Raw genomic sequence first — 25,812 nt, 5'->3', positions numbered from 1 at the left:
CGGTATTTTCCGAGGACCGCGGTTCGTCGGTATTTTCCGAGGGACATGGTTCGTCAGTATTTCCAATTTTTCAATATAGAATTTGTATTTTGCATTTTTAAATATTTTTATTATAGAATAAAATTTTGCAATTTTATAAATTTAATTAAAATAAATCTGAAATTGAAAACTAATAATATTATAGAATTTAAATTCATACAAACCGAAATATTAAAAAAAAACATTCAGAAAGTTTTAAAATTCAGAAAAAAACTAAGAACTCGAAGCAAATAAACGGTTTAGCTTCTCCATTATCTCGGCGTTGGTCTTCTTTTGGGATGCCAACTCAGCAAGGATAGTGGCATTCTCAGCAAGGATAGTGGCATTCTCAGCTTGGATAGTGGCGTTCTGCTCCTCCAATGCCACAATCCGTTCACCTTTGTCATGTAGCTCATCGAGAATCATGGGATCGGCATACGGAGCCTGCGAAGAAGATGCCGGATACGAAGAAGCACGGCGGGCCAATCCAACTAAAAAGCCTCCTTTCCTTTTAGGAACAGCCTACAAAATATTTTAAGTTAGTAAACTACATTATAAAATGAATATATTAATAAAAAAAAATTACCTTTTCAACCATCTCATTGATTTGCAATCGGGACAAGTTGGTTGAAGCTCCCACTGAATCGCCGTCATCAGAGAGAGGCTGAGATTGAGATGCTATTTCAGTTTCCACCAAATCAACGACATCTTTGATCAAGAGGTCCTGAATTTGACCCGTCTTCTTGTTAGTGTGAGCCACCTTAATGAGTTGGAGTCGATCAACGGGATTACCGTCATTTGCTTCGATCTAAAAAACCACCATTATTAGCCAAGGAATATATAAAATATTTATATAAATAAACATAAAGATAAATAATAAAAAAAACTTACAAGTTCATCTTCCTTAGTAGACATAGAGCAAGCCCCGAGGTTGTGCACATACATACCTTTCCCGCCACGATCGCTCTTCCGGTTCTTAGAGTTCCTAGAAGACGTCTCTGCAGTTTCGTCCTTCTGCCAATGAGCTACCAACTGCTCGAACACCCTCCCGTTGATGTTCCGTGGCCTCTTGTTCTTCTGCCAAACTTTCTTCCACGCATTCACTTGCTTTGTATAAGAGTCCATGGCCTTAGCTTTGAATCTAATACGGACTGTTTCCGTGTGATCGGGGTGCCAGTTGAACTCTTGCTACAAAACACACATAATTTTAATAAGTAGATATATTAAAAAAATGTAAGTAATTTTAAAAAATGAAGAGTTATTACCGCAAATTGACGAAACCACAACTCTTGGTCTTCTTGAGGGATCTCACTCCACTTCGTATATCCAATTTGGAGCATGGAATACATCATCTGGTTGATGCTCCTGCTAATGCCATTACTCGACTTGGTGAACCTTTAAAAAAATACAAGTTAACAAGTTAATTAATGGAAAAAAACATAATGCAACAAATAAAAAAAATACTAACCAAGTGCTATGTCCTCGTCGTGGGGTGGGATGGAGAACCGGGAGATGCTCTCGACCCGGTTGTTGAACCAATAGTTCAACTGGCATGACCCCCGGATTCTGTTGAGCGGGAGGTGGAGCGGGAATATATGCGGGAAACGAGTTTTGTTCGTGAGACGATCCCGATGCACGGGAAGAGCTCACCGAACTACGTCGACGGGCTGCAGGGCGGGGTGATTCCTCGGACCTAAAAAAATTAATACATCAAATTAATTAAAATGATTTTTACATAAAAAATGATTTATATATATATATATATAAAAATATAAAAAATTATAATTTTTTATAAATATTGAAAAGGGTTGTTAAATATTTTTAAAAATCGAAAAACGTTTTTAAAAATCAAAAATCATTTTTAAAAATCAAAAAACGTTTTTAAAAATCAAAAAACGTTTCTAAAAATCAACCAAAAAATAAAACGTTTTAAATAATACATAGTTTAAACTGTAAACTTGAAAAAACGTTTTTAAATATCAAAAAACGTTTTTAAAAATCAAAAATCATTTTTAAAAATCAAAAAACGTTTTTTAAAAATCAAAAAAAACGTTTCTAAAAATCAAAAAAAAAAAAACGTTTTAAATAATACATAGTTTAAACTGTAAACTTGAAAAAAACGTTTTTAAATATCAAAAAACGTTTTTAAATATCAAAAAACGTTTTAAAAAATAGTAAAACGTTTTGAATTTAACAAAAACACAAAATAATTCCAGAAAAAAATTAAAACAACAACAATCCTAACTTATATATCCTAAACAATCCATTCAATCCTAAAACATTCAATCAAACAAGAACAAATCGGAGATCTAACATCCAAAACCCTAAAAAATTGAAATAAACAAAGGTTAGGATGATTCTTACATGATTTCGGGTTTGGGGGAAGAGATATGAGCCGTGGGTAGAGGATCGTCTCTGTACGTCACCCGAGGGTAACTGATGTAGCACACCTATACATATCAATTTTACAAGTATTAGTAGAGTATATAACATTAATTAATGATATTGGTAAAAAATTATGAATAAATTAACATACCTGATCAGCTTGCGAACCAAGAATGAAGGGATCATAATATTGAAGTTTCCGCCGCGAATGAACCGATATAACACCAAACGCATCAATCTTCACTCCTCTATCTAGGGTGGTGTCATACCAATCACAATAGAATACTACACAACGCAATCCAACCATTCCAGGAAATTGGATTTCTAATATTTCTTTTATGTTGCCGTAGTAGACATCGTCACCGGAAGAAGATGAAACACCAGCATCATATGTTGTCTTAGAATGACCTTTCTTTGTGAATGCATATCCTCGCGTACAGAATTTTGGATATGATTTGACCACATAGTTTGGTCCCTGCACAAATTCGCGTATCCAATCATCGAACACAAAACCTCTGGCCAAACCATCATTCACCTATAAATTAAAAACATATATGAGTGAAAAGTTAATTTGTTTATATTAAAATTAAACTACTCATTTGCATAGGGTAATATGATATATATAACTCACATAACTACGAAGCCACGCAGCAAATCCATTATCTCTAAGTTGTTGAAGCTCATGTTCTGTTGCATGGCTGTGAGTCATACGCAACTCCGCCATATATACACTATATACAAAAATATTATATCAATTTATTGAATATTAAAAAAACAATGTAAATGAATAAATATTTTTACCTCTCATATTGTAGAACATCTTCACAGTTGGTGAGCAAATATGTTTGCAAATGAGCGTGCTCAGTGTCCGTAAGTCTCCGCTTCGTGAATGTTCCACTAAGTCGTCCTATTTCCTTGAACATGCTTGGGACAGTAACATGATATGTTGCTCTCTCTCCTCTGTCATTGTGCCGAGAAGGTCTTCGGTGTTTTGTATGCACTTCTGGTGGAAAATAATTTTCAGCAAAAATTGCAGTTTCTTCATTGATCACCTGTGCCACTATAGATCCTTCCACCCGGCTTAAATTTTTGACCATCTTCTTCAGATGATGCATATAACGCTCAAAAATATACATCCATCTGTACTGCACAGGACCACCAAGTTCCAATTCTCTTGCGAGATGAATAACAAGATGTTCCATAACATCAAAGAATGATGGAGGAAATATCTTCTCGAGGTTGCACATGCTGACTGGAGCGTTTGTCTTCAAATTATTAATACCCTCTTCAGTCACTACTCTGCTGCATAAATCGCGGAAGAAAACACTTATCCCTACATAGATAAAAGACATAGATTTCATAAGTATTAGTTTATATAAGCATAACTGTTAAATATAAAAATAAATTAAACTGTAAAAATAAAAGATACCTGCAATTGCTTCATGAACATTACGTGGCAATAATGCTGAAAAAGCAAACGGAAGGAGGCGCTGCATAATTACATGACAATCATGACTCTTCAAGCCAGTAAACTTTCCTTCGCTTCTATCAACGCAGTTCCCCAAATTTGATGCATATCCGTCAGGAAATTTCACTTTATCTGTAATCCAATCAAAGAACTCTTCTTTTCTAGCACCATCCAGACGATAAATGGGAAAAGGGGCCGTACCATTCTCATCCACATGAAGTTCAGGACGATCACAGATATCGACTAAATCCAACCTTGACTTCAAGTTATCCTTCGTTTTACCTTGGATGTTAAGGAATGTGTTCATCAGATTGTCGAAGAAGTTCTTCTCAATATGCATGACATCTAAATTATGCCGCAATAGATGACTTTCCCAATATGGCAGATCCCAGAAAATACTCTTTTTGTGCCAGTTATGTAGCTCTCCAACCGCACTGACTCGAATGTTTTCATGTCCACCTACATCTGGCGTCCTTTCTGCATCAAAATACCTAAACTGCTTCAACAAATCTTCCCCACTAACTTCCACAGGTGGACCATCAAACACCTGCTTGTTCTTCGTAAATGCATTCCTACTCCTGCGGTATGGATGATCAGGTGGTAGAAATCGCCTGTGACAATCAAACCAACACGTTTTCCTTCCGTTCTTTAGTTGGAAAGCAGCTGTGTCATCTTGACAATATGGACATGATAGTCTCCCATGTGTTGTCCATCCAGATAACATACCATATGCTGGAAAGTCACTTATTGTCCACATAAGTACTGCCCGCATATGAAAGTTTTCTTTGCACGAAACATCGTATGTCTCAAAACCATGCGCCCATAGTTGTTGCAACTCATATATCAGTGGTTGAAGAAACACATCTAGTGATCTTTTAGGATGCTCTGGCCCGGGGACGAGAATTGAGAGGAACAAAAACTCTCGTCGCATGCACAAGCTCGGCGGTAGGTTGTACGGTGTCACAATAACTGGCCAAAGAGAATACTGTCTTCCATGCTTTCCAAATGGGCTGAAACCATCAGTAGATAATCCAAGATAAACATTTCTTCTCTCTTCTGCAAATTCTGGATATGTTGACTGGAAATGTTTCCAAGCCTTCGCATCTGAAGGATGTCTAATCTCACCATTTGTGGAATGCTCTGCATGCCATCTCATTGCTTTTGCTGTGCGCTCACACTGATACAACCTCTTCAATCTTTCCGTCAAAGGCAAATACCACATTCTTTTGAACGGGATCGGAACTCTTCCCCTCGTCTCCTGGAAACGAGGTTTCCCACAAAATTTGCATTCATTCCGTGTCTCATCCGCTCTCCAGTAGATCATGCAGTTGTCAATACATACATCTATCACTTCGTACGGTAGTTGAAGACCGGCAACCAGTTTCTGAACTTCGTAGTATGAACCCGGTGCAACATTATCCTCAGGTAGAATGCCTTTGACAAAATCAGTAATCGCATCCATACATTCTTCAGCCAAATTATAGTCTGTCTTAATACCCATTAATCTAGTTGCAGATGATAAGGCTGAATGACCATCTCTACAATTTTGATACAAAGGTTGTTTTCCTGCATCTAACATGTCAAAAAATCTCCTAGATTCGGGATTTGGTTCTTCCCCTCTATAATGATCATGTACCATCTGCTCAGTACCTACACCATAATCTATATCCGTTCTAGATTCTTCTAACCTAATATCCGACTGAAATTCACTAATAGGCTGAGGTTCGCTAGTACTACCATATTCATAACCAGTTTCTCCATGAAGATACCAAACTTTGTAATTACGTGAAAACCCTTTCATATACAAATGAGTCCAAACATTAAATTCTTCTATAACTTTATTATTATTGCAACTAGAGCAGGGACATCTTAACATACCATTTTTTGCATCTGGTTGTTGTTGAACAAGCCTCATGAATTCTTTAATCCCTTGAACGTATTCTTCCGTAAGCAATTTGGTGTTGGGATCCAAATGAGGTTTATCCATCCATGAACGATAATAACCTCCTGAAGACATGATTTTTACGGAATTGTTATGATCAAAGAGAATGAAGAGAGAATGAGGAGTGAAGAGTTGAAATGAGGAGGAGTTGAATTTATAGGAAATTGGTTACGGCTTTCCGACGAATTTCTGACGGAATTCCGACGGACATAAAGCAGTGCGTCGGAATTCCGTCGGTATTTACAAATTTTAAACGGCTATAAAACGGTCATATGGATTTGTCGGCAACGGTCACATAGTCCATCAGAAATTCGTCGGTATTTTCTGACGGAATACCGACGACCTCAACGGTTATATCTGTTGATCAGAATATCGTCAGATAGTCGTCGGTATATGCCGACGAACAAGGGTTCGTCAGAATTCCGTCGGTATATACCGACGGAATACTGACGACCCCAACGGATATAATTGTTGATCGGAATATCGTCGGATAGTCGTCGGTATATACCGACGAACCCTGTTTCGTCGGAATTCCGTCAGTATTTACTGACGGAATTCCGACGACCTCTTATTTTTTGCTTCCGTCAGAAATTGGTCGGAAAATCGTCAAATTTGTCCGACGACACTTTGGTCCGTCGGAACCTCCGTCGGAATTCAGCGTGTTTTCTTGTAGTGCTAGAATTACGGTTGGGCAATTGGGTTCTCAATCAGGTTTAGGTTCGGGTTTTGGATTTTCGGATTCATTAGGATTCAAACTTTTGAGTCCATGAATTACTGCCCCATTCAAATCTTATAGAAGTTTGGGTCGGATTTGATTCAGATTCGATTCGGATTTAGTCGGTTTGGATTCGGGTTTAGTTTTGGTTTGAATCCGAAATAGTTTTGGTTTCAGATATTTATCGGGTTATCGGTTCCAAAATTATTAATTTGTACTTAATTAAAACTCAATATATCAATAATTAAAAAAAATTATGTTGCTTACTCAAACTATATTGTTTTATTTCAAAATGACTATGGAAGACTCGTTTATCAACCATACAAGACCATTCTTTGAACTATCAGTAACATCATCTGATATATTATAACAAACCAAAGCCTTATATATACGAAAATCATACATAATTGAAGGTAAAAAAATTAAAATTTAATAACTAGCAACTCTATAAATCTAAGGAATTCTATTTAAACTTAAAAGCATTGTTTAAACTTGAAATTCAAACTTATTTATAATTTAATTTTGAAATAAAATTGTCAAAATATAAACACATTAATATTAACCAAATTCCAAAAATTAAACTAAGTATTTGAGTCAAATATTCATGTAATAGATAATTATTTCAGATATCCAACAATATCTTATTGTATTTTGGATACATATTAGAAATTAAGATCATGTTTGGTATAAATATTTTTTGAGATTTTAGATATTTTGGGTTTTATCGGCTAACCATTTAGGTTCGGGTTTTATTAGATAAAATCCATAACCCATAATATCATAAAACAAGATTCATTCGGTATTTATGTCAGATTTAGATCGATTCATATTCGTTTTATCGAATAGGATTCAGTTCGAATTTTGGATTCGGTTTATTTGCTTAGCCCTAGCTAGAATTAACTGACAACTTTCTGAAGTGATTTTGATATAATGGACAGGAGAAAATTCATGACTACAAATGGTTATTTTGAATCCCTAATTTCTGAGATGTTTTCAAAGTAGGGTTTCTTTTTTTATTTTGGTTTAGAGTAGCAAACAATATAAAGTAAATATATGCATGTTATTGCATGAATAATATTATGACCGAATTTTATTTTAACTAGGGTAACATTAACATACATAAAAGGGATGATTAAACCAATGGTCTTATAGAGATCTCTAGCTAAGATACATAAAAGAGACGAATAAAATATGAAAAAGTTAAAAATATATTCAACTAAACGAGTTGAGGATTTTACAATTATTTTATTTGGATTTTGGTTTTTATATCGGCATATTTTTGGTTGATACGAATGGTTGTTTGTCTTACGGCTCGAATCTTGATTTCTTCTTATTTCAATTCATACGCTAACAAAGCTAAATATTTTGTCAACTTTATGTGTTCGTCTTAGTTTTAAATTTTAATAAATGATTTATAGAACAAGTAAATAAAAGATGATGTTCTAAGTTCAGAAATTTGGATTCATCTCTTATTGATGAAACCATCTGACTATTCACCTGATAAAATAATTATTATATATTCCCCCTCTGAATTGGTATAGGACATTATTTATTTGAATTTAGTTTTAACTTAAAACAAGATCTTTCTCTATATATATTGCTAGCTTTCTCCTCTCTTTTAAACTATCTTCCTACATAAGAAAGAACAAGAAAATGGCAATTTTCATCAGAATCTCTGCTTTTTTGTTTTACTTCTTGTTGGTCTCTCTATTATCTCACCAAATCATGTCTCAACCTCAACATATGCACACTTTCTGCGACAAATTATCCGAAAACTTCACACAAACTAGCCAATACAAATCAAACCGTGACACCCTCCTATCCTCTCTCCGCGACCGTTCCTCTCTCGAAACCTATTACAACGCCACGGTCGGTATTAGCCCAGACACAATTCATGGCATGTTCCTATGTCGTGGAGACATCACCAAAACATCTTGTTCGAACTGTGTGAAGACTGCAACCCTAGAAATCACTACAAACAACTGCACTAATATAAAAGATGCTATAGTATACTACGAAGAGTGTATGGTTCGGTACTCCAACGTTTCCTTCCTCAGTCTCGTCGAAAGTGGGCCTTGGGCCTCTAGGTACTCTGTCGCCTCTTTTCCTGATTCCTTCTTCAATCCTTTCCAACGAACCTTATCAGACAAGGTAGAGCAGCTAATTATCCTCACAGCATCAAAGACTTCTTTGTCTTCTTCGACACCTTATTACGTCAAGGATAGAAAACAAGTGAATAATTTCGATGGATCATATACATTAGACACAATGGTTCAGTGTAGTCCTGATCTTGATCCAGCAAATTGCAGCGTCTGCTTGAGACTTGCGGTCCAAGGAGTCTCAAGCTGTTGTAACAATGCTCGTATTGCTCAATTCTTTATTCCTAAATGTTTCTTGAAGTATGACACAAGCGGTTTGCCAACAACTCAGTCACCCAGTGGCTCATTCTCTGTCCATGCTATGAAAGGTAAGCATAATACTGGGGCCTCGATTATTTTTTAATTCGTCCATATTTGTGTTTGCGTTTATATATATGCTGAAATAGTGTATTTATATTTTAGATAGAAATCCGCTATTTTTTTCATTTATAAATGATATAATTTATTTTGATTTTATCATAATGAAATACAACTATCAGGAAGATAATAGAATAAGCACCTAAAACCCAAACATTAATATATTTATTCTGTATTACAGGAAACGAAATATATGTAAGGATATTCATGACAGCCATGGCAACTTCGTTGTTAGCACTTGTGGGTCTATGATCCAATTCAGTGATTGTGAAGTTTTGTTTATATTTGTATTCTTCAAATTTATGTGACGTGTGATGTGCTATTTTCTTGTATATAATTTATAATTAATAAGAACCAACGTACTTAAAAGAATAGTTTCAAATGATTGTTTCTTTCCTCTTGAATTTGGTTTCCTATTTTGCGTCAGATCTTTGCCTTCCAGAATTGTATACACCAAGTCCGTGTTTCACTTCGTTCGCTAATAGCAAAGCTCATTTTTTTGTTAAATTCATGATGAAATCATCTGACTTTCCAGCTGATAGAGAATTATTATATATGATCTCCCTATGAATTGGTCTAGTACGTTATATATATTTGAATAAATTAAACTAAAACCAGATCTTTCCCTATATAAATGGCTACCTTTCTCCTCTCTTTTAATCTACCTTCATATACAAGAAAGAACAAGAAAATGGCAGTTTTCATCAAAATCTCGGCTTTGTTTTTATACTTGGTCTTTCTATTATATCTCACCAAACAATGTCACAGAACAAGGGATTGACAGTTTCAATAGCAGCCTTTTTTTTGGTCTGAATTATTTGGATTGATAATGTAAAGAAAGACAAAGATCACCAGTATGTGATTACAATAATAGCCAGCCAGCAGGCTGCTTAACGGAAGCAAAAACTAATATGACAAAGACAGAAACAAGATAAGAGAGATATTAATTACATGCAATTTGCTTCATCTTGCGGACAGCCCTTTCAACCAAGAAATCTGAAATCTTCAAGACACTTCTCTTTATTCTCTGGAGTTCATCACTGCCTTCCTGTTATAGGTAAAGTGTCCTCGGATTTGACTTGGTTCTCAATGAGCATTGACTTCATGGTTTCCAGGACCAAACCATGAAGTTTTATTAGCCAAGGCCTCTAGTTGATGTTGTTCATCAAGAATGATGAGCACTCTATGGTCACGGAGCCAATCTTCTAGACCTAAATTGGTCACACGACTCACACTGATCATCCTACTTTGTTTCAAAATATTCAGCTCTTTTTGTAAATGATACTTCAAACCATAGTCATCAAAACCTATAGTAAGAAACCCATTCAGCCTTTCGTTCTCTTGTATTATCATATAAGAAAAAAGAAAGTATAGTTAATGAAGCGCAAACCTGTTTCGGAACTTCTCTCCGGCTATGTTTCCCACATACTCCAAAGCTTGGCTCCATTTTCGTCTATTCTTCTCTGTTTCTCGACTACATTTGTCCTTGAAAGCCATCCCAAAATCTCCTGTCTGTTTCCGCACATCAGATGGATCTACTCCATAGAAGACGGTCATCACGATTTGTCCCATTTCTTCCTTACACTTCAAAATCTCCAGCAGCTCATCCAAACATCAACATATCAAGTTGAAGAATACTCAAGGTCGTTCAACTGTCGGCGTCAATTTCTGAGAGATGTATCAAGGACGAGGCTTGGTTCGCGGAAGCTCAAAAAGACATTAAATCTACTACTAGAAATGTATTAATAATAAGGACCTCTCCATGAGTAAGAGAGAAGCAAGAAAAAAAAACTCAACGATCAGATTATATAAAACCAAAACAAAATGTCTCTTGATGAGCCAATAATTAATTAATTAATTATATTCGTGACAGAAAAAAAATTAATTAATTATATATGAATATGATGGAAAAAGTGTAAATAGTATTCACTATTCACTATTCATAATTGACTTTAAGAAAGATCGAAGCACTAATTCACTACCCACAACTGAATTTTTCTAACTGTCATTTTAAAAACCGTTCTTTGGAAGATAGTCATCTCTTCCATCTGTGATCTGTCCGATAGCAGCTTCCCTGCACTTCCAAAACCTGGATAGACCAAATCAACAAAGAAAAGCTTCACCAAAGTGGACTCTGTCGGAAGACTCATAAAGAAATCGCGGATCGAGACATGAAGAGAGAGAAAGCGAAGAGAAAACCTTAAAATTGATGACCTTAACCGTAAACAGAACTATTACCTTCAACAGATGTAAAGCGCTTTTTCTTTTCAATGATCTTCTTATCATAATTCTGATTTTTTTTGGTACCTGCACAAATGCCTTTCCAAGGCAGTCTAGCAAGAGAAATGAAGGATTACGAAGGAAATTATATCAAATGGAAGGCAACCTAAAGTCGTTGCTGAGGCAAAGTAATACAAGACTAGCACTTGAATCAGTAATGATTTTTTTCCGAAACCTAGAGCTGCGACGTGGCTTTGCCAAAACAATGTCGTCCTTCAATATAGCTTTAAGCGAATAAGCATTATTGATTTCGTACCTGTTTGAGCCAGACTTACCCTTTTACCATAACGTGCCGGAAAAGAAACGACTGTCAAACCAAAAGATCAAATGTCTTTCAATGTAAGCTGCAGATACAACATTTGTAGTTTCACAATAAGCAAAAGGCATTTCAAACAGATGAGAGATTATCTTTCATATTTTATTGGAAGCTTAACCACTCCATAGACCATAACTTTACGATGGTGAATCAAACACATAGTGTTAAGCACTTCTTATAAAATCAAAGAGTATTAGGGATATATATATTCCACATGGGAAATCAACTAATATATAAAAGTTAGAACTAATCCAATAATTATCAATTTGTTTTAAATTGAAAACCTATAATAAACCTGAATCTACCAAAAGATGGATTCGAACAAAAGAGATGCTAGTAGTTGACTCAATTGCAGAAAATTGCAAACTTTCATTGAAAAGCAAAATTTATATTTTAAATTACCTAAACTTTGTGGTTGATCTCACTCCCATCAATTAGCTCGGATGAATTTTATCTTCTAGTGAATAGTGAAAATGCGACTGGAGCTTATATAGGGAGTAGAGTGCGAAATCTGAGAAGCCATTAGTCATGAAGGTGCTTAAAAAGGTTTGCAGAGTAGTAATTGATCTCAAGAGTGGGGGAGGTGGCTAGACAGAAGCATTGAAAGCTTGAAGTTATCTTTGACGTGGGGTTAAAGGAGGCCAAGAGACTTTTCATGTCAATGAAGAAGAAGAAGCTAGAAGCCACATAAGTACGTTAATTAGGTTTCAAATGGGCTCTTTAAAATAATAAGGAAAAACTATGATGGATAAGAAACTGAAGCCCACAATCTTGTAAATTACATGTGAATTATGCTAACATGGCTGGTGGGAAATATTTTGTTCTATATAGACATCCTAAGAAACCTTCAATTTAGTTGATTTTATTTAGTACAGATGGATTAGCATTGGATCAATGAAAGCTGCACAGTGTCTATACTGTTTTTTTAATTATGTTTTTAGTTATTTAGTGCAAATACTCTTTTTGAAAATGATAGAAATACAAATGATTATTTGAGAAATGTTTGTATTTTCTTTTTAATTCTAGGCTGCAACAAGTGAATCTGGCTAATATATATTAAAAATATTATTGGATAAAATGTAGCTAAACAATCAAAATAGCTCAAAAGATTGTTAAATAACAAGAACAAATAACATAAATATAATTATTTTATTGATTATCATAAATAATAGGGTAACAATCAGTTACATGAGCAATAAAAGAATATAAATAACAAACACATGGAATTAATCATTTGATATTAATATGGGGATGGCATTTAAAAATTAAGCAAGAGTGGTGGTCTACTTTTGAGCGTTATCACGGCAACGTTGGCTAGCCTCACAACCTCTTCTATAAGGATTGGCTTGTACCTTCTTGCAGAATTGAGGGTGTAGTTTACTGCAACCGAATTCGGGATCTCCTTTATGAAGGCCAAAATAGCTTATGTATCTTGCCTCAATATTGGTTGCTGCAAAAGCCAAGAACACCACAAAAGCTAGAGAGAAAATAACTTTAATAGTTTTAGCCATCCCCATACTATTATAATTATTTGTTATTTTTTATTTTCCAAATAAATTAAATATATAAATCGTTTATAAGAGAAACTCCTATTAGGAGCTCAATTATTTTGTATTTATATGATTTAATTGTATTTGAAATTTGCTCTGTGATTATGAAGTAGAGTTTATTGGTGCTTATATAGTAGATAATAGATGTGTTTCAAATAGTTACTTTTGGGATGATGATTAATTACAACCACATAATTTTTAGTAAACGGATAATTTTAGTATAGCTTAGTTAGTTGATCTTTTCTTTAAACTAGGGGATGAAAACATTCTATATCTGGCAACGGCATATATAATTAGCTTTTCTCGTTCAAGATTAAGGTTGTGACTGGATAGCATCGTTGCTATAATAATGTGGAGTGAAAGAAAAGTTCTGTATAATAATTCTAAATTTGTTTAATTAAGTTAAAAATAGTTTTCTTAAAACTAGGGATCAAAACATTCTATATATTGCAACGACATATTTAATTAGCTGTTCCCATTCAATATTAAGGTTGTGACTCGATAGCATCATTGCTACAATAACGTAGAATAAAAGAAAAATTATGTGCTGTTATTCTAAATTTGTCTAATCAAGTTAAAAATAGTTTTTTTTTTTATCTTTTTACTTTTTTGACGACAAACGGCTATTCTATTACTTAAACTTGACGGAATATAACAACCAATGAAAAGTAGCTCCCTATGGAAAGATCTAGCTGTTTTTGCTAAAAAAATCAGAAAACTGATTGCGTGTACGCAACATATGTGATGTTGAAATCTGGGAAGCATATCAGTAGCGTCTCTATCCTTTCCAGCTCTGTCGCAAAACTTGGCCAAGCAGTAGGGTCTTAATCATAGCAATGAGCTCCTTACAGTCTATCTTTTACTTTAAAATATGCTAAAAATGAAGTAATATATCACTCCACTTAAGTCAAAAGTAAAAAAATTCTCATTTTCACTTTTTCCGATTTCAAGTTTTTTCCATTCTCTTAATTAATTAATAATCAAAGCTTAAAGGTGAAAAACAAATTTAAAGACACTCGCGAAGGCGACGAGAAAGGGGACCTAACCGATGTTTGAAGCTCTTTCCGGCAAAGGATCCATCACATATCTAAGTTTCGAGGTTCAATGATCATCATGATGGGGATTTTAGGTTTCTACAGTTTGGATCAGTCTGTTATTGTGGTTTTAAATACAAGAAAGAGAAAGATTTTGTGTTATGGATCTCAAGCTTGGCATAACATCCAAAAACCCAAACTCAAAATTTTATTGGGTTTAGAAGGAAAATCCGTCAGATACATAACCCGTTAGGATTAACTCTGGGATTCATATACCATTTTATGATAAATAGAAACCTCATCTAGGGTTGGGCACAAGACGAGTATTTGTTATTTTGCGTTTATTTGCGACTTAATTTGCCGTGTACGAGTAATAATTTTTTTGACTTGTACTTAACTTGTTAAAAACGAGTATTTGTTATTTCGAGTACTTTATCAAAAATGAATTACTTGGAAATTACTCGTCTTACTCTATTACTTACTATTTACGAGTACTTGTGAACTATTTACGAGTTTTTTCAAAATATTTTAAAACTACTTACTAAATAATACTCTACTAGAAATAGACATGAAAGTTTGTTTTGCTTATTCTACTTAAAATAACATGTGAATTATTACTTTAAACAAAATATTTATTAATATTATAAGGAAGACAAATAAGAAAATATCTTCTTTAGACAAGTAATAACAAGTCACATAACTAAACTTTTAGTACTTGTTAATATGTAATATTTAACTAAATGACAATGAGGATTCAAAACTCAAGATGAGTACAAAATAAAATACAACAATAAGAAAAAGTAATGAATATTTATGTCCAATTCTAAATGCAATTAAAGAAAAGACAAATATGAACAAGTAATTAATTAATAGATCAAATAACAAGTAGTAAATAAGGGAGCAAGTACCGTGGCATAACGAGTCATGTACTAAAAATAATAATGATACTTGACTTGGTATTGTAAATAATGAAAATTGTTGACTTGTACTTGCCTTGACAACAAAGAGTATTTGAATTTTCAAATCGGATACAAGTCAAATAGCGAGTTTAAAGCGAGTAACGAGTAATTGACGCCCAGCCCTAACCTCATCTCTCATTTTCTTTCTATTCAGGAACCATAGTGAATTCCTGCAAAAAAAATCAGAGACTAATAGAGAAAAAAAAGAGTGACTCTGGGCATTTTGGCCTAATTCTATTGTCATATGAAAAACAACATATAGAAACCTCAACGCTTACGTAGACAAGATTTTCTTAACACCAATCCAAAAAGAAGACTTTGGTCACGGACTCACGGCTGTTTGTTAATCAGGTTTACAAAAAGGCATCATATGCTTCCTTGTAGTTACACAATTAACTATCAAACACCATCTGGATCAAATAAAAACAATCTTCACTGCCTTCTGTAGAGTGGCTTTGCTGAAGATGAAGTGCTAATTGTCGGTCTTTTACCACCTGAAGCAAATCAAGAAGACTAGATGATTCATGAGAAATTTGACACTAAAAATCCCTAAGTGAGACTCCTTTTGTGGATAATCAAGTAATTGATGATTAGTGGATTGACCCTAACACTTTATATATTATTTAATGTCTTTTAGAATTTTCGATGTGAGATATAATATCCCTAATACTCCTCCTCGAGATGATGGCTCTTACCGGCTAGAAATCTCGGAACTTTAAGACAGTTATATTCGGTCGAGCGAATTAATTACGACATTTATACCCGGTCGAGAAGGGTTAACTACGAGTTAGATTCGGATTAATTATGGACTTCCAACTAAAACCAATTGGTAATTAGTGGATTGATGCTAACCCTTTATATAGTAATAGATTAATTCTCATATTTCCGATGTGGGATGTTTCTCATCAATATACAGAGCCGGTTCTGACCCCAAACACAAGAAACAAATGCATGGGGCCTATAAATTTAATAAAGTTTTGGGGATGTATTCTAAACACAAAACAAGAATAAATTTCTTTTTTCTATTTATTTTAATATGAGAGTGAATAATAAATAATATTAATTAATTAAACCTTATTAAACTGTACCCATTTTAGGTAGTAGTAGAAACGAAAATATATTTCACTCCTTTTACGAGATATGTAAATAAAAACTAAAAGAACTTAAATATTTGTTTCCAATTTTTTTTGTTATCCAGTTTTTATGTTTGTCTGACTAATATCAATTTTCATAAAGTATGATTTACAATCAAATACATCACATGTAAGATTAATTGGTTCGGTTATCTTTTCCACTAAAAATGATATGATTCGATCATTTGACATTAAAATTTTGGCCGATGATTTTATAGAAAATATAAGAAGATGTACTTTCTTGAATTGATATAGTTTGTTATTAGCTTTTAGGACATTATGATTTGTTTTTGTTGTAAACTTGAATTTTAGTTAATTTTTAATAAGATTTAGAGGCCCGATTTTTAGTTTTGTATGGGATCTCATATATCTCAGGACCGGCACTGTCAATATAATCCAAGTTGTGATTAGAGCCTGACTTGAGAATAATTATGCAAACAGATTTGTTTCTAAGGAGACAAGTGAAAGGGTTAACGTAGTGCCATTACTTGTTAAGGCCTTAGAGGAGGAGCCAGCGGCAACTGATAGACGAGAAGGTCTGGTTTGGCCTGGTGGTTTCAAGGTCTGCTTAGGAATCTTCGATGGAATATTTCTTCTACTTTTGAAACACCAAAACAAAACAAACATAAGAATCTGTATTCTTCAATTAAAGTGTGCCAGTAGATGGATACTAACCTTTCTGCTTTTGGCTCGGCTTTACCCATTTTCACTGATTTCTCAGGGGGCAATTGTGCTTCAGGTCGTTCAGTTATCTCAAGAGGCTTCTCGGTTTCAGGGAAAAGAGTCAACTCTACTGCACTGCTTATGGAACCATCAGTTTCTGTTCCCATCGAAAGACAACTATCTGAAATATCACTCAATCTTTCCTCAGAGTCTGCATCTGCAAGGCCTATGAGTTCAATATCATCTTCAAAGTCAACGTATTTCTCCCTTCCAGCAAACTTAGATGAATGCGGTGAACCAGAATCAGAATGCTTGCTACTATATTCTGAGCAGTTGTCGACATCTGAGGTTGTTCTTTCAATCAAACGAGAGGGCTTTCCTCGTAGAGCATTTGGTGAAGCTCCTATAGAATGTCTTCTAGGTGATGATGGCCCCAACAATATTAGTTTGCTTAAACCACGTTTTGGCACGGTTGCGTTGTTACCTGTTTGCTTCTGAAGATTTTGAAGCTCTTCATCTTTCTTGGAAATTACATCCTTGAAGTTTGATACCTGTTATATCAATGATACTGTACATATACATTTGTTCTCTTTGCTTTTAATGGGCAACTAGATTTTCACCCGCATTTTCAAAGCCCGGGATTTTCCAGTTTGAACTTAATTTAAAATTTTCTATAAATAACCTATTGTTTTAAATATTATAATTTTATATTTTATATTTTCTTATATATATATATATATATATATATATGGGTTTACTATTTTGGCTTTTTAATTGTACAATAAATTATTTTAATTATATTTTGATTGATGGTAACAATCATTTTGTTTTGTGAATATTTTATATATACATATGTGTTTATTACCTTCTAGCTATTTATCATCATTTAATTATACTCCCTCTGTTCCACTTTATGTGATGTTTTAGGTTATTTCACATAGATTAAGAAAACACATATTTTTATGTAGTTTATCTTGGTAACATAAAAATATATTAGATAAAACTAATTTAACAATAATAAAAAAGTACAGTATTTTGTAATTGGTCATAAAATTCAAATCATATTAAATTCTACATAGATTAGTGAGAAATCACACTTAAAATGGGACAAAATAAAAATCCTAAAACATCACTTAAAGTGGGACGGAGGAGTATATATATTGTTTGTTACTATTTGTCGATGCCTATAACAGTATAATTTTTTTTAAAAAGTTTATAGCAATATAGTGTATGTTTTTCTTCCTTTTTAAGCAAATATTTTATAATGATATATTGTTAATATATGATTTCTTAAACCTGAAATTTAAGATTTTTTTTTGTCATCAACATATACAGACTCATATTAACTCTATAAACCAAATGGGTAACTCTGCATCCATATGAACAACAAAAGACGGTTAATTCCTAACACTAAATGCGAATTTTAAGATTTATAAAGTTAGATTCATCTCATTTTGGACCTGCTCCACTTAAACCTGAGATAGTTTGAAGTTTTTAATTTTTAAAATTCAATAAAGTTGCTCATTTAAATCCGTAAAATTATGTTATAATCATCTAAAATATTTTCAGTAAAATTAAAAAAAATAATTTTCTAATTTTAAATTCAATTGGAAGTATATTTTTATTAAAAATGTTTAATTATTTATTTTTAAATTTATTTATGAAAATTTTGACATTTGTTTTAAAAATGTTTAGCATACCTATTTTATTTTCTTTTATATAGTATCACATAATACTACGATAAATTTATTATTTTGTATCATTCTACTAATCATAAGACATAATATTCAAATTATATAGGCTTTAATCGTAGGAATTTTACCAATGTTTTTTAAGTCGATGCAAATTTTTTTATCATAATAGTTGGTAAAAATGGAGGCTAAGATATCACGATAAACAAAATACTGTTACGATATAAACTTTATTAATTCATTAATAAAATTTAAAATATATTAAAGGTTGATATTTTTTTATTTATAATCATTTAAACAATTTGCATATATTTTTTGTTACCATGCTCACGAAATAAATACTTATAATATTTTCATTTAAAATTTCATTATCTTCACGTATAAGTAGATAACTGATAATATTGTCATTAACAAAGTAATGAATCTCGAAGATATTGTTTAAAACTTAAAAGGTTTATTTTGAAAAGTGAGTAAGACAATATATTTATAATATTAGCATACTATTATTTTTTTCCCCCTTCTACCAATCATAAGATAAAAGATTCAAATCATATAGCTTTATATTAACAGGATTTAGTTAATAAATATATGTGCTATGTACCATGTAACTTATTTACATAGGTTATAGGTATATATTTGATAGCTAATGGTTAAAGTGGACAACTTATACACGTGCAAGCAACATGGATCTTTAGACATATATCTGACGATTTGTGGTCAATGATGGAGGACTTATAAGTAACACTAGATTTTGACCCGCGCTTTAGAAGCGCGGAATATTTACGATAAAAAATTTCACTAATAACTTAACAAATATTTTGGTAATTTTTTAAAGAGTGTGTATTTAAAATATTTTTGCATTTAAATCAGTGTTTTTAAATTCAACCCGATTGTGATTATACCCGTTAATCCGGAGATCTGAAAATTCAATTTTGGTTTTTAAAATATTCATATTAAAAAAATCACTAAACCTCGAGACTAACCGATTGAACTGATGGATGACCGATATGTAATCTAATGGATTTAAATTGTAATAGTTTCATAATTTGTAATCTTATAATCCAAATTTTAAAGTTCATTATTTTGCAATTTATGAAATTATGACGTTTCTACAAAATTTTAAAGAGAAAATAATATTTATAAAATAACTAAGATTAATTATTGTATTGTCTGGAAACATTGATAGTAGTATGAAAAATATATTGTTTGGAAACATTGATAGTAGTATAAAGAAATAAGTATATTGTTTGGAAACATGAATAGTAGTATAAAGAAAGTAACATTAGTGATTTAATGTAGGTTTAACTATAAAGTATAAAAGTGTATTTAATTTAAAAAACTTACAAAATAAATGTTAGGTCCAACAGAATGTTTCTGTTTTAATAAGATAGATTGATTTGCTGATCGATTTACATAGGTTTGTATTAATGATGAATGATTTATAAAACTTCTAAACTCACGGCAGTATAATAACCATATTGTGGTAAAAATATAATTATGTTCTTAAAAATGATAATTAATAGTATGATTAAAATGAAAAGGAACGTAAAAACAGGCAATGGATCTTATAAATATCTTGTCATTTAATTATATCTTTAATGAATACGTTGAGTAAAAGAGATAATGACATTCTTTTGTAAATAACTACAAAAATTAAGGGTAGAATCCTAATAGGGATTCTGCTTTAATAATATAGATAATAAATCTTAAGAGAAAGATGAGCCAATAATTAATTAATTATATTCGTGACAGAAAAAAAATTAATTATATAAAACCATAACAAAATGTCTCTTGATGAGCCAATATTAATTAATTATATTCGTGACAGAAAAAAAAATTTAATCAACTATATATGAATAAGATGGAAAAAATCTAAATAGTATTCACTATTCAATATTCATCATAATTGATTTTAAGAAAGATCGAAGCACTTCACTATCCACAACTAAATTTTTCTAGCCGTCATTTTAAAAACCGTTCTTTGGAAGATAGTCATCTCCATCTGTCCGATAGCAGCTTCCCTGCACTTCCAAAATCCGGATAGACCAAATCAACCAAGAAAAGCTTCACCAAAGTGGACTCTGTCTGTTGGAAGACTCATAAAAAAATTGCGTATCGAGACATGAAGAGAGAGAAAACCTTAAACTTGATGACCTTAACCGTAAACAGAACTATTACCTTCAACAGATGTAAAGCGCTTTTTCTTTTCAATAATCTTGTCATAATTCTGAATTTTTTTTGGTACCTGCACAGGCGCCTTTCCAAGGCAGTCTAGCAAGAGAAATGAAGGGTTACGAAGGAAATTATATCAAATGGAAGGCAACCTAAAGTCGTTGCTGAGGCAAAGTAAATACAAGACTACCACTTGAATCAGTAATGATTTTTTTTTCGAAACCTAGAGCTGCGACGTGGCTTTGCCAAAACAATGTCGTCCTTCAAAATAGCTTGAAGCGAATATGCATGATTGATTTCGTAACGTGCCGGAAAAGAAACGACTGTCAAACCAAAAGATCAAATGTCTTTCAATGTAAGCTGCAGATACAACATTCGTAGTTTCACAATAAGCAAATGGAATTTCAAACAGATGAGAGATTATCTTTCATATTTTATTGGAAGCTTAACCACTCCATAGACCATAACTTTACGATGGTGAATCAAACGCATAGTGTTAAGCACTTCTTGTAAAAATCAAAGAGTATTATGGATATGTATATTCCACATGGGAAATCAACTAATATATAAGTTAGAACTAATCCAATAATTATCAATTTGTTTAAGTTGAAAACTCATAATAAACCTGAATCTACCAAAAGATTGAATCTACCAAAAAGATGATTCGAACGAAAGAGATCATAGTAATTGACTCAATTCCAGAAAATTGCAAACTTTCATTGAAAAAGCAAAGTTTATATTTTAAATTACCTAAACTTTGTGGTCGATCTCACTCCCATCAATTAGCTCGGATGAATTTTATCTTCTAGTGAATAGTGAAAATGCGTCTGGAGCTTATATAAGGAGTAGAGTGCGAAATCTGAGAAGCCATTAGTCATGAAGGTGCTTAAACGGTTTGCAGAGTAGTAATTGATCCCAAGAGTGGGGGAGGTGGCTAGACAAAAGTATTGAAAGCTTGAAGTTATGCTTTGACGTGGGTTAAAGAGGCCAAGAGATTTTTCATGTCAAGGAAGAAGAAGAAGCTAGAAACCACATAAGTATGTTAATTAGGCTTCAAATGGGCTCTTTAAAATAATAAGGAAAATCTATGATGGATAAGAAACTGAAGCCCATAATCTTGTAAATTACATGTGAATTATGCTAACATGGCTGGTGGGGAATATTTGTTCTATATAGACATCCTAAGAAACCTTCAATTTAGTTGATTTTATTTAGTACAGATAGATTAGCATTGGATTAATTAAAGCTGCACAGTGTCTATACTGTTTTTTTTAATTATGTTTTTAGTTATTTAGTGCAAATACTCTTTTTGAAAACGATAGAAATACAAATGATTATTTGAGAAATGTTTGTATTTTCTTTTTAATTCTAGACTGCAACAAGTGAATCTAGCTAATATATATTTAAAATAATATTTGATAAAATGTAGCTAAACATTCAAAATAGCTCAAAAGATTGTTAAATAGCAAGAACAAATAACATAAATATAATTATTTTATTGATTATCATAAATAATAGGGTAACAATCAGTTACATGAGCAATAAAAGAATATAAATAACAAAACACATGGAATTAATCATTTGATATTAATATGGGGATGGCATTTAAAAATTAAGAAACGACTGTCAAACCAAAAGATCAAATGTCTTTCAGTGTAATCTGCAGATACAACATTCGTAGTTTCACAACAAGCAAAAGGCATTTCAATCAGATGAGAGATTATCTTTCGTATTTTATTGGAAGCTTAACCACTCCATAGACCATAACTTTACGATGGTGAATCAAACACATAGTGTTAAGCACTTCTTGTAAAATCAAAAGAGTATTAGGGATATGTATTGTAACGACCCTGATTTTAGGGCCAAGCCCAATGTTTTTCTTTTTATTAAAACCCTTTCAATTCTACTTCTTTTGTCCCACATTGGAAGTTGAGAAAACCTTTCTCCCTCCCTTCTCCTATATATTAGACGCCTCTTCTTCCCTTTATTCTCATCAAGTCAAAGTATTTCTTTGCGCTTGACAAGTTGTTGTTGGATTATTCAACGACCAGTCACTAGTCAATTTTTCCGGTGAGATTTCCGGCGAGCTTCCGGCGGGATTTTTGGGCGAGCTTCCAGCGGATTTCTGGGCGAGCTTCCAGCGGGTTTTCTATTGACCTTAGTTGATCATTCCCGTTGTTCGTTTCGGCCAGTTGCTAAGGTGAGGGTCTATTCCTGAACATCTCGTACACGGCTTAGAATTTCGGAAAAGTCTAATTTAATTTCTAATATGTTCCGTTTACGTGAAATCGAGTCTGTCTTTTGCTTGCTTAGTTTTAGGTTCTTTGATAAAATGGAATTAGGGTGTTAGATGGTTCAACAATGCTTGTTCATTATAATTGATTATATATACATATATATTACATTGAGGTGATTAGGATGTTAGCCGACCACAGAGACGTAATTCTGGGAGTTGGCCGGGGACCAGTAGATTTGTGTGGAGATGCTGCGGCACAGCTTAGTCGACCTGTTGTGCCAAAGCTTCGAGGTCGATAAATCGTCTACGGGCGTGTGTTACCGAGCACTTTTTCGGCGGAGATTTTGGCCTGTTAGTGGGCAGCGGGTGTGCACCCCGCTAGGACCATTGTTTGTTTTATGGGTACTTTAGGTACCGTGTTTGACTCATGTTAGGGTTAAATTATATTTATTCGGAGTACTATGTCCGGGTCTATGGATTTCGGGATTAGCATCCCATACCTCACTGAGTGACTCCCCTGTTGCTCACCCCTCTTTTCCCCTTGCAGGTGAACTTGTCGAGTAGTCGGATATCTGGACGAATGGTGTCTTGGGATTGTCGTATTTTATTTCGGTTTTCAGTTCGATTTATTTGATATATTTTTATAATTAAATTTAAAGTTGTATTTCTTTGAATATATAATATTAAATGTTTTAATATTTGTTCGGCTTTGAATAGCTCGGTTTAATTTGGTATTTTTTTTGGTAAGTAACACGCGGTCTCGAGAGAGGAGGAGACGGGTGTTACAATTTGGTATCAGAGCGGGTTCCGTCCCGGTTCCGACCCGGGATGAACGATTTATGGGACTTGTGTTTCAACGATTTTCAAAATGTTGGGATGGGAGTTTTGAAAAATAAAGTGACACCATTCGGTTTAGTATCACTCGTTAGATATTAGCATTTTAACTCTTTTATTTTTTGCAGGTGAAGACCAAGTTTCTTTCGCTTCTATTGTCTATTATCTTGTGTCCTTCTTTTCTTCGAAGCTGTGGACGTTCTTTCTTCGTCTCTTTGGAATTCGGGACGAATTCCGATTAAGTGGGGGAGAATTGTAACGACCCTGATTTTAGGGCCAAGCCCAATTGTTTTCTTTTTATTAAAACCCTTCCAATTCTACTTCTTTTGTCCCACATTGGAAGTTGAGAAAACCTTTCTCCTCTCTTCTCCTATATATTAGACTCCTCTTCTTCCCTTATTCTCATCAAGTCAAAGTATTTCTTTGCGCGTGACAAGTTGTTGTTGGATTATTCAACGACCAGTCACTAGTCAATTTTTCCGGTGAGATTTCCGGCGAGCTTCCGGCGGGATTTTTGGGCGAGCTTCCAGCGGGATTTCTGGGCGAGCTTCCAGCGGGTTTTCTATTGACCTTAGTTGATCATTCCCGTTGTTCGTTTCGGCCAGTGCTAAGGTGAGGGTCTATTCCTGAACATCTCGTACACGGCTTAGAATTTCGAAAAAGTCTAATTAATTTCTAATATGTTCCGTTTACGTAAAATCGAGTTTGTCTTTGCTTGCTTAGTTTTAGGTTCTTTGATAAAATGGAATAGGGTGTTAGATGGTTCAACAATGCTTGTTCATTATAATTGATTATATATATACATATATATTACATTGAGGTGATTAGGATGTTAGCCGACCACAGAGACGTAATTCTGGGAGTTGGCCGGGGACCAGTAGATTTGGTGTGGAGATGCTGCGGCACAGCTTAGTCGACCTGTTGTGCCAAAGCTTCGAGGTCGATAAATCGTCTACGGGCGTGTGTTACCGAGCACTTTTTCGGCGGAGATTTTGGCCTGTTAGTGGGCAGCGGGTGTGCACCCCGCTAGGACCATTGTTTGTTTTATGGGTACTTTAGGTACCGTGTTTGACTCATGTTAGGGTAAATTATATTTATTCGGAGTACTATGTCCGGGTCTATGGATTTCGGGATTAGCATCCCATACCTCACTGAGTGACTCCCCTGTTGCTCACCCCTCTTTTCCCCTTGCAGGTGAACTTGTCGAGTAGTCGGATATCTGGACGAATGGTGTCTTGGGATTGTCGTATTTATTTCGGTTTTCAGTTCGATTTATTTGATATATTTTTTATAATTAAATTTAAAGTTGTATTTCTTTTGAATATATAATATTAAATGTTTTAGTATTTGTTCGGCTTTGAATAACTCGGTTTAATTTGGTATTTTTTTTGGTAAGTAACACGCTGGTCTCGAGAGAGGAGGAGACGGGTGTTACATGTATATTCCACAGGGAAATCAACTAATATATAAAAGTTAGAACTAATCCAATAATTACTAATTTGTTTTAAGTTGAAAACCCATAATAAACCTGGATCTACCAAAAGATGGATTCGAACGAAAAAGATGCTAGTAATTGACTCAATTCCAGAAAATTGCAAACTTTCACTGAAAAAGCAAATTTTATATTCTAAATTACCTAAACTTTGTGGTCGATCTCACTCCCATCAATTAGTTCGGATGAATTTTATCTTCTAGTGAATAGTGAAAATGCGACTGGAGCTTATATAAGGAGTAGAGTGCGAAATCTGAGAAGCCATTAGTCATGAAGGTGCTTAAAACGGTTTTGCAGATTAGTAATTGATCCCAAGAGTGGGGGGAGGTGGCTAGACAGAAGTATTGAAAGCTTGAAGTTAATGCTTTGACGTGGGGTTAAAGGAGGCCAAGAGATTTTTCATGTCAC

General features: G+C 33.6%; 3 protein-coding genes across 3 annotated transcripts; 1 reads left to right on the top strand and 2 right to left on the bottom strand.

Moving 5' to 3' along the window:
• Window positions 1-157: 157 nt before the first annotated feature.
• LOC130500199 (uncharacterized) lies at window positions 158-6,468 on the bottom strand. Its single transcript, XM_056994955.1, has 10 exons — window positions 3,833-6,468; window positions 3,205-3,736; window positions 3,035-3,134; window positions 2,555-2,938; window positions 2,383-2,468; window positions 1,487-1,711; window positions 1,284-1,413; window positions 910-1,206; window positions 605-826; window positions 158-540 (listed from the first exon to the last, which is right to left on the bottom strand). Exons 1-10 carry the CDS (start codon window positions 5,886-5,888, stop codon window positions 253-255), a joined length of 4,320 nt encoding a protein of 1,439 aa, XP_056850935.1. The 5' UTR covers window positions 5,889-6,468; the 3' UTR covers window positions 158-252.
• A 1,705-nt stretch (window positions 6,469-8,173) lies between these two features.
• On the top strand, window positions 8,174-9,030 carry LOC108826940 (cysteine-rich repeat secretory protein 8-like). The gene has a single exon (XM_018600285.2). It carries the CDS (start codon window positions 8,182-8,184, stop codon window positions 9,028-9,030), a length of 849 nt encoding a protein of 282 aa, XP_018455787.2. The 5' UTR covers window positions 8,174-8,181.
• Window positions 9,031-12,770: 3,740 nt separating this feature from the next.
• LOC108826516 (protein RALF-like 9) lies at window positions 12,771-13,284 on the bottom strand. Its single transcript, XM_018599888.1, has one exon. It carries the CDS (start codon window positions 13,155-13,157, stop codon window positions 12,924-12,926), a length of 234 nt encoding a protein of 77 aa, XP_018455390.1. The 5' UTR covers window positions 13,158-13,284; the 3' UTR covers window positions 12,771-12,923.
• Between the last annotated feature and the right edge of the window lie 12,528 nt (window positions 13,285-25,812).

This window comes from Raphanus sativus, chromosome 9, assembly GCF_000801105.2.
Source record: "Raphanus sativus cultivar WK10039 chromosome 9, ASM80110v3, whole genome shotgun sequence".
Classification (NCBI taxonomy): Eukaryota; Viridiplantae; Streptophyta; class Magnoliopsida; order Brassicales; family Brassicaceae; genus Raphanus; species Raphanus sativus.
This window is presented reverse-complemented; position numbering and strand designations above follow the sequence as displayed.

What these genes read in the sequence shown, in the direction of transcription:
- LOC108826940 (XM_018600285.2), top strand. Translation starts at nt 8,182, where the DNA reads ATGGCAATTTTCATCAGAATCTCTGCTTTTTTGTTTTACTTCTTGTTG.
- LOC108826516 (XM_018599888.1), bottom strand. Translation starts at nt 13,157, where the DNA reads ATGGGGATGGCTAAAACTATTAAAGTTATTTTCTCTCTAGCTTTTGTG.
- LOC130500199 (XM_056994955.1), bottom strand. Translation starts at nt 5,888, where the DNA reads ATGTCTTCAGGAGGTTATTATCGTTCATGGATGGATAAACCTCATTTG. An exon ending in GATGTTCTACAATATGAGAG is followed by an intron (nt 3,135 to 3,204) that starts GTAAAAATATTT and finishes TTTTGTATATAG; the next exon opens with TGTATATATGGCGGAGTTGC. An exon ending in TCAATGAGATGGTTGAAAAG is followed by an intron (nt 541 to 604) that starts GTAATTTTTTTT and finishes AATATTTTGTAG; the next exon opens with GCTGTTCCTAAAAGGAAAGG.